Genomic DNA, 14328 nt, shown 5'->3' on the forward strand with positions numbered 1-14328 from the left:
GGTGGCAGAAAGAAAGAAAAAAGATGTCATATTCCTTCTGTTCGACATCTCAAGCGATGGTCAAACTACACCCGACAACACCCGTAAGATCAAAGCCGAAATCAAAACTGCCCAAAGTACGAATTTAAAAAAAAGTAGAGGTCCGTTTTCGTTCCTGCTGAAGCGACTGTTGGGTCAATGGTGTACCCGGCTTTAGGGATAATCCCCACGTGGTGTTAGGTCGGACGACTGACTCTCTCTCTCTCTCTCTCTCTCTCTCTCTCTCTCTCTCTCTCTCTCTCTCTCTCTCTCTCTCTCTCTCTCTCTCTCTCTCTGATGTACAAGTGTGGGGATATTCTGAGACATTCTATTCTTTATCTTCACTTTTTTTCTGGTAATTTCAGCCTGTCATCTTACAAGTCAGTGGCAGACTGACTCACATGGACTGTAACTGCAATACAATGTGCAAAGTTTTACCCTGGATTTATTATGATTTCCAACAAGTGTATTATTAAAATCGATTTTTATCGAAATATTTTATTTTGCAAACTGTTAGTTCAAAATTTTATCCTGCTCAAAATCCTTCTTCCACCTCCTTGTCGGTGTGGTTTTTAAACAATGAATTTTCTCCACCCAACGTACTACCAGGGACCTGGTATTTAACTATATATACCGTTTTATATTAAAATCGGATTTAGGCAATAACTGCAGTAGCCTATAATTCTATAATTTAAGTAAAGTATCGAATCAATGTAGGACGAAAACGGGAAGGCCCTAAGACGAAATTCAAAAAAAGAAAATTGTGGGACGAATACGGGTCTCCCAACAAAAAAACTAGTAATTGGCGGTGATGGTGTCGATGTCTATTTACTATAATTCTATAATTTAAGTAAAGTAACGAATCTATGTGGGACGAAAACGAGTAGGCCCTAAGAATACGAAATTCAAAAATGAAAATTGTGGGACGAATACGGGTTCTCAAAAAAAAAAAAAAAACCCTAGTCATTGGCGGTGATGGTGTCGATGTCTATTTACTCAAACAAACACTTGTGCATTTCCCACACACGTCTCGTTTAGCCCCCCTGTACCTGTTTGACTGACTTCACGTCTCCTAACCAACTCTTCTCCATTCACCTGTTCTCGACACTGTGTTCACTTTGCCTTTGTTTACCTTCTTGCCTGTTTATGGATTTGAACGTCGGCATTTCAGCTTCTTTATTATAATATTCACCCCGCTGTTTCAACGGTCTATCACCGGACTGGTTTGTTTCGCCCTAATGGAATTATTCTTGACTGCGGGTGCTCTGGTGTGGTCTGCTCCTTCTTTCCTATCAAACATCTATCATCCTTATATCTCTCCTCCTTCTTTTTTGCGTTTGTTACTCTCTTGTAACACCTCTAATCTTCGGCATTTAAAGGATTTATTGTGTTGCAAGTGCCACTTACTTGGCTTTATTGTGTTGCAAGTGCCGTAAATAACACTCACTAAAGTACTTACTAAAGGAAAAACAAAACGTGGAAGTTCGATTCTCGAGTTGAGAAGTTATTTCATCGAACGTCTATGTGAAATATCTGCATCTATGCTGGGATGGTGTCTCCCTCTCCGCTCAGATCGGCCTTGAAGAACCCTGGATAAGAATACTTCATGTATGAACATATTTGAAGCACCACCAATTTATTCAAAAGTTGTTTTTTGTTTTTGTAAAGTGTTTTACGGCGCTCGCAACTGCATAGGTCATATGAGCGCGCGGGACACACCTAATATTTTCAGTTGGTAGGAAATTTTGAATTTTGCCCGGGTGGCGGCCGAAGCCTACTCTTATCAATTTTAGACCACCAAGGGATCTTTAACGTGCGCAACTTGCACACAGGCCCTCCGAGATTTTTCGCCCTTGTCCGAGAAGGCTAGGTGTAGATCTTTCCTACCAGAAGATCAGGGATGTGGCAGAAAGACAGCAGTAAGGAGGAGCCAATGAGTAGCAGTAGAAAGGCTGCAGAAAGAGTCAGGAGCCCAGAGGAGGGGGCAAACGAGGTGAAGGGGTGGGGGCAGAAAGTGGAAATGAAAGCAGACAACAGAACATTGCTAGAGAGCAGGAAAGGAGGTGAAAGGAGACAATTTTAGAGAAGAAAATTTTTCGGTCGCTACCCGGATTCGAACCCGGGACCTTTGAATGAGAGGCCAATCCCTTTACCTCTAGGCCACGAGAGCCCCCTTCAAAAGTTGACATTAAACATTCATCAATGTGTTTTTATACTACAGAAAGATGATTTGCATCCGACACAAAGTGACCCAAACACTTATTATATAAGGAGCTAAGCTTTGTTTCTTTTTATTGAACGTAATTTTGTTCAAAAATCCAAAATACTGTACATGTATTCATTGCCCCATGTGCCAGTTTTCAAATATTATATTAAGAGAAAAATAAAACATTTTGTTGTGAGCGACTGTCGAGACGGCCATGATGTTATAAGCACAAGTATTTCTTGTGGATCACGGCGGCGACCTTTTACATATGGACAAAGAAACTTGGTCTCACACACTGTCTCTATCACATAAACATTCATCTGTTTCTCCCAGTATCTCCCCCCCCCCTCTTTCCTCCTCCTTTCTCTCTCTCTCTCTCTCTCTCTCTCTCTCTCTCTCTCTCTCTCTCACACACACACACACCGAGCGAGAGAAAGAGATAGAGGGAGAGGGGGGGAGAGACAGAGAGGGGGGAGAGACAGAGAGGGGAGAGAGAGAGGGGAGAGAGAGAGAGAGAGAGAGAGAGAGAGAGAGAGAGAGAGAGAGAGAGAGGGAGAGAGAGGGAGAGAGAGGGAGAGAGAGAATGCCTGCATTAACGGCACGTGGCTGCCCCTCAGACAAGAGATGAGTCTACATAATACTACAGATATCTACGGGCGAAGTCAATCAATTGTACTGTGAGATGAGATGAAGATTTTGCAGTCAGTAACCCCTTGAACTCTTGCAGGGTTACGAAAAGAAGAAGAAAAGAGAGCAAGCCAGAAATTGTATTACCGGTTCACTTATTTTTAAAGATAGCTTGTCCCAAAGTTTCTCTTAACTTGTGATGTTCAGCTACAGTAGTGTGAGTGTGTGTGTGTATGTGTGTGTGTGTGTGTGTGTGTGTGTGTGTGTGTGTGTGTGTGTTTGATGGATGGATTCTGCATTCCTTTCAACACTTTCAGGATATTGAACTTCATTGTGAAGAGGTGAGACCTGCACACCCCACATCCACCCCCGACAGGACCAGGCCACGAAAGCAGAGAACCTTGAAATTGAAAAGTTCCCTGATCACCCAAGATCATGAAGATACTATTGGGGATTCAAACCAGGACTGTCCATAATGTAATCCAGCATGCTACATTGTATTGCTTAACATTTTCCCAACATTACATTGAAGCTGTCTCTGAAACAAAATCTGATACAATGGAGTCCACTTACAACGAGTTCGGAAAAAACGAGAAGTCTGCAATAAAGACACTATTAAAAAACCCCGTTTTTTTCTCCTCTTTACCTTTGTAAATAAAATACTGCTATAGCGCTATCAGACAAACGTGCAAGTCGGTTATAGCGGAATATTGCTGCTGCTGTGCACAGTGCATAGGCCAATTATACATTATAATGCAAAACCTCGTCAGTTGAGAAACTTGTTGGTGATCTTGCGAAACAAGGAATATGAGAGCCTATGTGTGTCAACAATGAAGGCCGGAGCGACTGAGTAGGGAGGTGTGGCATGCGCAGACAAACAGAACACATCGCATGATAGGCCAGCATATGCCAAGTTTAGATTATCAAGGCCTACCATGCCTCTCACTTCTCCGATGTGGGGATGGGGAGGTCACAGCAACGGGGTGGATGGAGCGAATGTGTGACGTGCGCAAGCAGACAGAAAGCACCACAGGGTGTGGTGGGGTGGGGGGAAAACACAGCGGGCGAGTTAGCCCAGAGCTCTTTCTTTCTGATCGCCAACGTGAGCTGTCAGTCCACAACGCTAGATCTAGTGCTAGAGAAAGAAACCTGATTCGATTTTTGATCGAGTAAGACATAGAGGTCATGTTGAAACAAAATCATCATCAGGGGAGAAAGCAAAAGGAAATAAATAGAACACTAAACTCATAGATTAGGTCTACTTTACAGTTTCTCTTGAATTTATTACTGGATCCCTTATAGCGAAAATCCTGCTATAATGGACATTTATTTGCTCCGGCCCCCTCCCTCTCGTTATAACAGGATTCCAGGGTACATTGTTGCCAAGCCTCACCTCATAGAGTTTGCTGTAGAGCAGGGATTTGCCCTATACAAATGCTATCAATTATTACTATATTGTTATTATAAATATTATCATGATTATTATCCCTATACAAATGCAATCAATGATATACAGTATTATGATTATTATCATGGTTATTATTATGATTATTATCTATTTTATTATTATTATTATTATTTTGTGTCAGTTGGCAAAATGGTTTTCGTCAATGTTATCTCATCAGTGTTTGTAGTGAAACAGTCAGACCCTTCTGCATTGTCTGAACAAGACATGAGTTCAATTCCAATTCCCATGCAAGGAAGTAGTGGTCCTCCCGAGTACCTGTATCTTCATCTGTCTGCTGGGATGCTGTATTCCCCTCAGCTCAGGTTGGCCCTGACAAGCAGGGTTGAAGGACATGTAGTTTGTTTTCTTTTCTAGATGATCTAAACAGTGCTAGTGGAGACTAATTAATTCCTTCCCCTACCCATTGGGCAGTGAGAGACATATATATTGTAAACTGACCTCCCCCCCCCCCTCTCTCTGTCTCCCTCTCCCTCTTCATACTAGCATCTGTTTTTGTTTTGTTTTAGTAAGTAAGAGTTTTACGGCACTTGCAACACAGTACGGTCATATAAGTGCCGAAGAATAGAGGTGTTACAAGAGAGTAACAAACACACACAAAAAAGGAGGAGAAATAAGGAAGACAGATGTTTGATAGGAAAGAAAGAGCAAACCACACCAGAGCTTGATTCCAAAGTACAGAAGACATATCATAGAGTATCTCTATCTTTCAGTTAGGATGCACTATCCCAGTCTGTCCTGATCTGCCTTCTCACACAAAATTAAAGTTAAAGCAGACCACCTCATAATAAATTATCTAAATTGTGTTGGTGGATGAGTGCAATATTTACAGCCATCTACTTCACTCTGTTTTTCTGTACTATCTCTCTCTCTGACATACACACACTCATACACACGCTCACAAGAAGAAGACAATGAAAATAAGTTGACTTTGATGTTTTATAATATATCCAATAAACAAACAATTTTTCCTTAATGAAAAAAACAACCCAACACAATTATTCCATTCACTAAAGACCCATTTCTGCTTGATCACTCTTTATACACGACTCGAAAAGGCAAACAGGGCAAAGTAATAGAGTAGGATCTAGAAATGAATCCACAAATGGAGAATGAGAACTCAGGATTAACAACACAATTCTCAATTCTCATTTTTTTCTCTTAATTCGTGCTTATATATATTATAAACTGGAACAAAGAAGAGACTCACTATTACTATTAAAAATTCAAATAAAAGCGAAAATTGTAACTCATCAGTGTTAAAAAAATGGATAATCTTCATGTGGTGGCCAAACCGTCAAAATCAAACAACATTATATTATTTATTTTTCGTTGCTGGGATGATGCAAGTCATTCTTCTGGTGCACAAGCTGTATGCATCCCATCCCTTCTCTGCCTCCCTATAATAACACTCCTCCACATCATTTTCATAAACATACGCACGCACGCATACACGCAAACCCATGCACACTCTCATACCTCACTGCATTCAGCTGTATGTCTGCTAGTGTTGTGTGATTATAATGCACAATAATTGTGAATGCATACTGTCATAAATCTTCAGAGGCAACATTACCTCTATACAAAATACAAATAATATCTAAATGCTTGCAAAAATATACAAAAACCAACTTTTCTCATAAAATCACACAACAGCACTTTTTATCAACGAGATAAGCACTGCTAAAACTGTGGAAGGTGACCGTTTTCCTTGAAGATGTAGCCCTTCTTTACCATTTCCACAGCAATGTTTGCAATGTTCCTGCAGTCATCTGTAAAGAAGAACATTCCAGTTGAAAAAATAAACTTTCACAGTCATACAATAAATAATAATGGCCAGTATCATTACTCTGGCGTGTCTTGTGGCAACTCTTAGCATTTAGAAGGTATCTTACTGACATGAATACATCTTTAATAGCAATTTAAATACATGAACAATTAGCTTCAAATACACTTTACCAGAAGCAATCCCACCCCCCCCCCCAACACCCCCCCCCACCAAACAAACAACAACAAAAAACCCAGTTAAAATAATCATAATAATAGTAAACCCCTACAGGTAATTATTGCATATTTATACAGCACTATATAATTCACTCTACAGCATCCTCTATGCGCTTTACAAGTATTATTACCCCAACAGACCGTAGAACACTCAAAAATATTCTTGGCTTCCCAGGAAGCATACAGTGCAACCTGCGGATTTCATGTTCTTAAACTTAAACACTCACAAACTGACAAGATCTTTCCCTTCTGTCTATGGTCGGGTACCCGTTTCCACTTGGGCTGAAGTGAGGAAAGTTCACGTAAAGTGCCTTTCCCAAGGACACAATGTTGGGCCCCTGACAGGATGCGAACCCATAATCTAATGGCTGAGTCAAAGAGCCTAGCCACTAGGCCATCGACCTTAGATGAAGACCCAGGACAAAGTACTTGAGAAAGCCAATTGTGTTGGGTACAAATGGGCCCACTCCGAAATATTCCAGAACCTGATTTTTAACTTTGTCGTAAAGCAGAATCAAATAAACAATCTCCATAAATTTGCACAAATACATCAAGCTTTTTCAAGAGCTTTTTTTTTCAATTTATTATTACTGGTATCTCAAATCATTATACACCACTGATAGGGGCTAACACACTTACAACTACAATTTTTTTCCAGAAAACACTGGTTCTTAGAGTCTTACCAATGCCACTGTGGTGTCTGCCTTCATGCTTCAGATTCAGGCGGTCCAACATGAACATCATGCCTTTGGGAAATGTGCCCGTCATATCAGCATATGACTGGAAGTAATATAGTAATACAATACGATCATATATATCGACTGCTCAGTGTAAACTCAATGCGTCAGAAGCCTAGTGGTTAAACTTTCTATGTCCATTAACTCACTCAACCCAAGGCCTACAGTTCCGGGTTGTCAGCTCTCCCTGCAGATTTTTACCACTTTTTGAAAAATTGAAGAAAAATACTAAACTTTAGCACATCTTACCCAAATTTGGTATAAATTCTACATTTTATTCAAACCTTTATTTGTGTGTATTGAAAATTTGAAGGCAAAATATGTCATAGTTTTTATGCGATGGAAAAAGGTCTATACAGAGTAAAAAAGTAAACAAAAAACGAAGAAAGGAAGTGCTTTCAAATTTCGCATCCCCTCACATGGTTTACAAAGCTTTCTTTGTTCTAAATTTGGGCTTGCACTTCTGGTCATAGTCTGTTTCAAACGAAAAATGGTTACTCTTCCAATTAGGCTACAGTCTGATTCACACAAAAGTAGTGTTTTCGGTCACGGGAGCGAAATTTTCCATACCAATACTGTTGGCGTTAGGGTTGGAGCATAGTGCGCGCATACCGATATTATCGGAGTTAGGGTTGGGTGAGTTAGAGAACATATTTCTGTATGAATTTTATTGAAAAACATTGATTCAAGGCACAAAAAATGTAAGCTTTTTCAAGCCAAGGAAATAACTAAACTTTGACAGTCATTTTCTTGCAAATTTTACCTCTTAAAGCAGGTGACCCCCACCTCCATCAATAGCCAGTATCTCAACTTGTATCCAAGAAAGTTAGATATTTTTTCATCGAAAGCAAGACAAATGAACAAGCTTTAAGATGATACCAATAACTCCACATGCCTAAAAATTGAAGAGCGCTTGATTCCACTGCGTACACATTTATACTAGTAACTTGAAAAAAACCCCTTCTCATTGAGATTTTTTATACTACCCACTGGGCACAAAACAAGACTCACCTTTTTGATATTGATCCATGATCTGAGGTACGGTCGGGGAGCCAAGTCTAATGCAGCACACTGTTTCGGCAACCTGAATAAAGACATTAGAATAATTTTTAACAACCAAAATCCAAATACACACAAGCACACATATGATATACACACAGACACACGCACACACACATTCACCTAGTGGAAAATGGAACAGTCATAACTAAGGGGTTCCAAAACATGTAATTTGTGTTCTTTGCGAGTGGTAGCAAACTTTCTGACAGAAATGGGTCTTGACCAGCATCCATGGTATACTGGTCAGGCTCTCTTTGCTGTTCCATGCAGAAGACAAGAGTTTGAGTGGGGAAGCTTTTTTTTTTTTTTATCGAGCATTGCTGTCTACTGGGATGTGGTATCCAAATCAGCCTGGTTTGACCCTGACAGGTAGGGGGGAAGCAGTCTCCACTCCAAAATGATCTATGTTGTGTAGATGCAAGTCCTCAGCAATCTGTTAAAATTTTCTAAGCAGTGAAAGCAATATTTTTCAGGAAAGAAAAACGCTTGTTTCATTCTTTAGAAAACTTATATTATGTATTCTTTCTCCTTATTTTTTTCTTTTCAATATTTACAATTTGAATATTGACAAAATATATCCCAAGCAAATGCAACCACAAATTAAGAAACTACAATAAATATTTTGTTCTTACAATGTTAAGTTCAGTGCACCTAAACAGCAGGCCAACAAATTGTAAAACATTTATAACATTATATATTGGCAGTAACAGCTGCAAACCTTGTCAGTCCAATATTTCTACTTTTATTAAATGGAAAACAGTGTGCGAGTGAATAAGCATATGATATACAAGATATCAGATTTACAAGTTTTGCACCAGTGTCATATTTCATAATTTCTATTCCATAAACTTTCTCTATATCAAGACACAATGCAAGAGTGTTTCCACACAATCTTTTCCAAATAATGTAAAACTTAACCTCATATCAGAGTTGCCAAGTTTGCAGAAGTTATATAGATCTATCTATCTATCTATCTATCTATATATATATATATACGTTACAAAATGAGTTAAGCTCAAATTTTCTTTCAGTCCTTTTTCTTTTGCTAGTGGTCAGTTCATTAATCTCAACCTACAAAAAATCAAACAATCACCTGGTTTCAACATAATCAAGCTTGTTTAAAAACACTCTCAGTGGTGACAAGATTTACATAGTCAGAATTCAGTGCCCATCCACTGAACAGCCAACCTGATTGACCACAGTTTATATGTGCTGGGTTAATTGGTTTGGATTAAGATTTAGGCTTGGGTTAGGGTTAGGATTGTTGTTTGTCCTACTGATAGACCGTGAAGTGGAACAGTTGTCAGGTTGGTCTGGTGGTTGATCGTCAAGTAGAACAGAAACACTGTGGCAAACCGTCAAGTGATCTGGCACCCTCTTTTAGAAATGTTATAAGACAATGCTAACCACATGAATTGCTCACATTGTCTTCAAGTCCCAGTCTCCGCAAGTGACAAAAGCTCTCTTCACACCAGGCTCCAGCAATCCTTCAGAGACCATCCACTTATGGAAACTCTGTGATCAAATATACATCAAAGTACATCAGTAGACAGTACCACATTTTTGGATGACATAATCATTATTTAAAAGCTTTACTAAGCTTACAAGTAAGTTGCAAAGAAAAGTCAACAATACACAGACTAGCAGTCTTGCTCCCAAGTAAAGACAACACCTGTGGCTAGTAAACCTGAAAGAACGAGCATGGTGCACAGCAAATCATCCCACAAAAGATGACACAAAGAAATGTCAATAGACAAATGTAGTGATGACAAGGCACCTACAGTTTTACCGTTTATTTTTGGGGGGCTAAACATAATAATCTTACTGCAGTCAAAAAAACATTCTTGGAAAATACATTTCTTATATCATTTGCGCATTGCATTTTGATTTCACTCACCGATCTTCTTCTTTTTTTTAAAGTTACAGATTTTAAAGCTCTCTTTACATGTGATATAGTAATAGTACTAGTGCTATCACCTGCAAAACTTCCGGAAGGTGGGGTTGATCGTTCACCATGTCTTGAATAATGCCAGTCAACTGAAATAAAAATGGAAAACACAATGGAATATCTACTGAAGCCTTGATCTATAAGATTACGTACCGGTATTTATTCCCATTATAACAACATGAAATTCTGAGGGTTTCTTTTCTTCTTCAAGAGTTTAACATTTATTACAACTAACACAGGAATGAATCGCCACAACCTTCTACTCGCCTCTTTGTTTGGTTGTCTTAAAAGGAATGTTTTGAAAAAATGTAAACAAACATTTAAGGTTCCCAATCAGACAATCTAGATTATTACAAAAATGGGCTTCTTTGAATTTGCCTGTCAGGGCCAAATTAGACTGAAAAGGATGCATTGTCCCATTAGACAGACAAGAATGTTCAATAAAATCCTTCCCACTTGCGTGTCAGATTCACGCTTTATAGAAAATTTCCTAGCTGGCCCATTTGTGCCTGACACTATATATATCATATGATACAAAGAACTAGCTGACAACTTTAAATTCTCCTTCAACATTAAAATTCAATTCACTAATGATGGCAACTACTGACCTCTGTACAAAATGACGTCAGCTGCGGGTGATACTGAGGAAGGACATACTGGTGAAAAGTTGACTCCACTTGCAAGGTTTTCGTATTCAGCTTGAGAACTGGAAACTCAATAACTTCCTAGAAAAATGAAGTTGAATTATATTGTGTATTGCAAATCATGTGTCACGACGCGGTGTAATCAGGCGCTCGTCAATTTTGCAGGTTATGGAGATATTGGTATCATCTTAAAGCCTGTTCATGTGCCTTGCTTTTGATGAAAAAAAATCCATTTATCTTGGACACAAGTCGAGATATTGGCGATTGAAGGAGGTGGGGGTCGCCTGGATTCAGAAGTAAAATTAGCGAGAAAATGGCGCCAACGTTGAGTTATTTCATCAGCTTGAGAGTCCGTGGAAACTAAAAATTTACATCTTTTATGCCTTTAATCAACGTTTTTCAGTAAAATCCACATAGAAATGAATGCGTTCTTTAAAAGGCATGAAGGGTGTTAAGCCAAAAAAAAAGAAGAAAATTCGATAAAAATTCCCAAATCTGCTGAAAAATGCCTGTTTCTTGACTTACATTATATTGACGAGCGCCTGATTTCATCACGATGCCTCACATATTATAAAAATCAGATATTATATGATAGGAAACATGAGGAATACATTCAAAAATACAAATCTACTTATATAAGATCTGACCAAAAATCTGATGCAAATCATCTTTGGAAAGGAAAACCCTTTTTATTTATAAATGATCTCTTATTCATGTTTGTCTCTGCCTAACAGCAACTCCCTTGGGAAGCAGGCATTAGCTACTATTCAGTGGATGTTGCTGTTAACTGAAATTTCAAAGGGAGCTCAAGAGGGGGGTCGCAAATTTCAAAGATAATGATCCTTTATATGGTTGAACATCCAAGACAACCATCCATTGACAAGGAGAAAAGTGGTCATCATGGACATAATGTCGCAGGCAGTATTGCATACAGATGTAAGCCATTTTTGGCTGCCTTTGAGATGCACCTGTATGCAATACTGCCCACAATGTGGTTCTCTTGGATGGTCATAAAAAAGAAAAATGCAAGGGGGTGAAAAGACTATATGAACAGGTGCTCAGACTGTCTTGGGCAGGTGGTAGCTAGAGCAGGTAAGAGATGGTTTCTATTTAAACCAAACACGGTTAATCTGAAAACAGCTGTAAACCGAAAGAAACAAAATGTCCAATTTTTTGTTTACACTTGAGCAAACCTTGTAAACCAAAGACACGGCTAATCTAAAGAAAATCTAGTAGTTCTGCAAATTTCGGTTTAACTGGACTCCACTGTATACACACACACAAACAAACATAAAACATAATCTATATTATAATACAGTCGAACCTGTGTAAGTCGGAATCGCAAGGGAGCAAAAAAAAATTTCTGTCTTAGACATTTTCCGCCTTAGACAGGGGAATTTAGGGGGAGATGGAAGTTTGAGGGGGTGGGGGTGGGGGGGTCAAAGGCCCAGCCGGTGGGATCAAGGATCGCTTGTCCAATCGGCAAGTAGTGGCAAAAACTTCACACCTCTCAATTGCTATCCTGTCTGATAATGATATCATGCGTCAGTCTTACTTATCCAATTACCACCAGTGCTTGCCTTTCATAGGACCACTGTTTGACCTATTAAAAAACAGAAACGTTTGAACATCTCCTTTGCTTCCATACTTAGCCCCACCCACCAGTGCCACCCCTCACTGCCATCATTGTAACAACAATTCGAGGAACTCTTTTGTCGGCCGGCTGTACGATCAGGGCGGCAGGTATTGGTCAATCTAATTTCACACCTCTGGCTTCTGGCTACCCAAGAAAGTTTCCGTGGTGGCTCTTTGCTCGAACACTCTCACGGGCAGTCGTGAGATTTCACACCCACACTACACTGACCATCGGCATCGCCCAGAGCTCATGATGGAGTAACATCTACCCCCAAATTGCTGCACCCCTACTGCCCTTCCTCGCCCAGCGGCATGGTCATAGCGTTAAAGTCGGCGGAACCAAACTTGCGAGTTTTGTTTCAAATCAGGGCTGATCAGGCAAAGCATTTTCCGTTTTAGACAGGTGAAACCCTCGGAAGGGAGCGGATTTTTCTTTCCGATTCCGCGTTGGACAGGTTTCCAGTTTACACAGAGGTAATTAAAGAAGAATATATCAAGGGGGGAGCGGGGAGATTCCGTTAAGACAGGTTTTCGTTTTACACAGGTTTCGGAACGGTTTCTGTTAAGGCAGGTTCGACTGTCTCTCTCCAGTTATAATATCTCTATGCATTTTTATTTTTTAATTTTCTTTGTTAAGTGTTTTACAGTGGTCACAACTGCACTAGGCAGGTCGTATGAGCGCATGGGACACATTAAGCATTGTCAGTTTGGTGGGAACTAATTTTGAAATTTGGGTGTGGCTGAAAGGCAGTAAGAAGAAGCCAAGGAGTAGCAGTAGTATCAAGACTGCAGTAAAAGTCACTGGCCCCGAGGAGGGGGCAGGGGAGAGGGCAGAAAGTGGAAATGAAAGCAGACAACAAAACAGGGTTGGAGAGCAGGTGAAAAGATCACATAATTTTTAGAAGAAAACTTTCCGTCGCTGTAAGATTTTGAACCTAGGACCTTGAATGAAAGGCGTACACCTTACCATTAGTAGACCACGAGAGCTCCCCAATAATAATATTTACAAATACATAAATATTTATGGCACTGACCTGCGGCCTGGGTTGATGTTTGTTATCACAGGTAGCCTCAAAGTCAAGAATCAGCAAATAATCATATATTTGAATTTGAGCAGGACTGTTTCTGTCCTTTGATTCTCTACCGTAAACATTGGCTGCTGCCATTCTGCGCCACAATGTTTTGCCTTTTACTGCATCTACTTTTGAGCCTTTACTGTTGGAGTCAGTGTGAAACTGTCGTTTGCTTCTATTGCCATCAAAGCCAAGGCCAAATAAACCAAGTTTAACTTTTGAATTTTTAGAATGGTTCAAGTTCAAGCCGTAAAAGTTTTCCGAGCTTCCTGAAACTACAAAGTCACTTTTCACATGAAGTGTTATTCCATTGCTACTCCAGGTTGTTTGAGCACCGCAATTCTGAGAGTGGAGACTGTGAGTGTGACGGTGATTGAGAACACTGTATAGGAAAGTTTGGTGAAGTGAGAGCCAACTTTTACTTTTACTTAGAAGTTTATTTTTCGATTCCTGAATCTCACAGGGTAATAACCGAACAGGACGTAATGCACTCAGACATGAACAAGAATAGCGAACCGTAGTCACAGCCCACGGTGATAAACTCATACTATCACTACTTTGTAATATTTTAACTTTATTTTAAGGGTCTTCGTCATAGATTGATTTAGCCTACTCGAAAATGTTGCACCAATGATAACTCGAACTGAAGGTGGATTAGTGGATTGACTAACCGGATATCCTTACTTTCGATTTCGTTTTCTTACTTCCTGTCAATTGTAAAAGTTCATATCAGGAGTACTTTGACAGGACAAACATTATTAGCTTCAAGTCAAATTTAAAAAAAATAAATAAATGGTCAGAAACTTGAACATATTTTCTAAAAATAGATATAATTAGTTTTTTTAATGAATAAAAATACTTTACTTAATGAGTATTAGACACAATATTTTTTTTCTTTCTCTGAAAATATTG

General features: G+C 39.4%; 1 protein-coding gene across 1 annotated transcript; it reads right to left on the reverse strand.

Moving 5' to 3' along the window:
- Positions 1 to 5241: 5241 nt before the first annotated feature.
- On the reverse strand, positions 5242 to 14100 carry LOC101858940 (ERI1 exoribonuclease 3). Its single transcript, XM_005098346.3, has 7 exons — positions 13378 to 14100; positions 10673 to 10789; positions 10094 to 10153; positions 9540 to 9631; positions 8069 to 8141; positions 7004 to 7100; positions 5242 to 6088 (listed from the first exon to the last, which is right to left on the reverse strand). The coding sequence occupies exons 1-7, from the start codon at positions 13960 to 13962 to the stop codon at positions 6000 to 6002; spliced, it is 1113 nt and encodes a 370-aa protein (XP_005098403.1). The 5' UTR covers positions 13963 to 14100; the 3' UTR covers positions 5242 to 5999.
- Positions 14101 to 14328: the final 228 nt, after the last annotated feature.

The sequence above is a fragment of the Aplysia californica genome, unplaced genomic scaffold (assembly GCF_000002075.1).
Source record: "Aplysia californica isolate F4 #8 unplaced genomic scaffold, AplCal3.0 scaffold00180, whole genome shotgun sequence".
Lineage (NCBI taxonomy): Eukaryota > Metazoa > Mollusca > Gastropoda > Aplysiida > Aplysiidae > Aplysia > Aplysia californica.

Excerpts from the sequence above, each read along its gene's own strand:
- LOC101858940 (XM_005098346.3), bottom strand. The coding sequence starts at position 13,962 with ATGAGTTTATCACCGTGGGCTGTGACTACGGTTCGCTATTCTTGTTCA. Across the intron at positions 9,632-10,093 it reads ACCTTCCGGAAGTTTTGCAG|AGTTTCCATAAGTGGATGGT; the intron begins GTGATAGCACTA and ends ATTTGATCACAG. Across the intron at positions 8,142-9,539 it reads GACTGGGACTTGAAGACAAT|GTTGCCGAAACAGTGTGCTG; the intron begins GTGAGCAATTCA and ends GTCTTTATTCAG.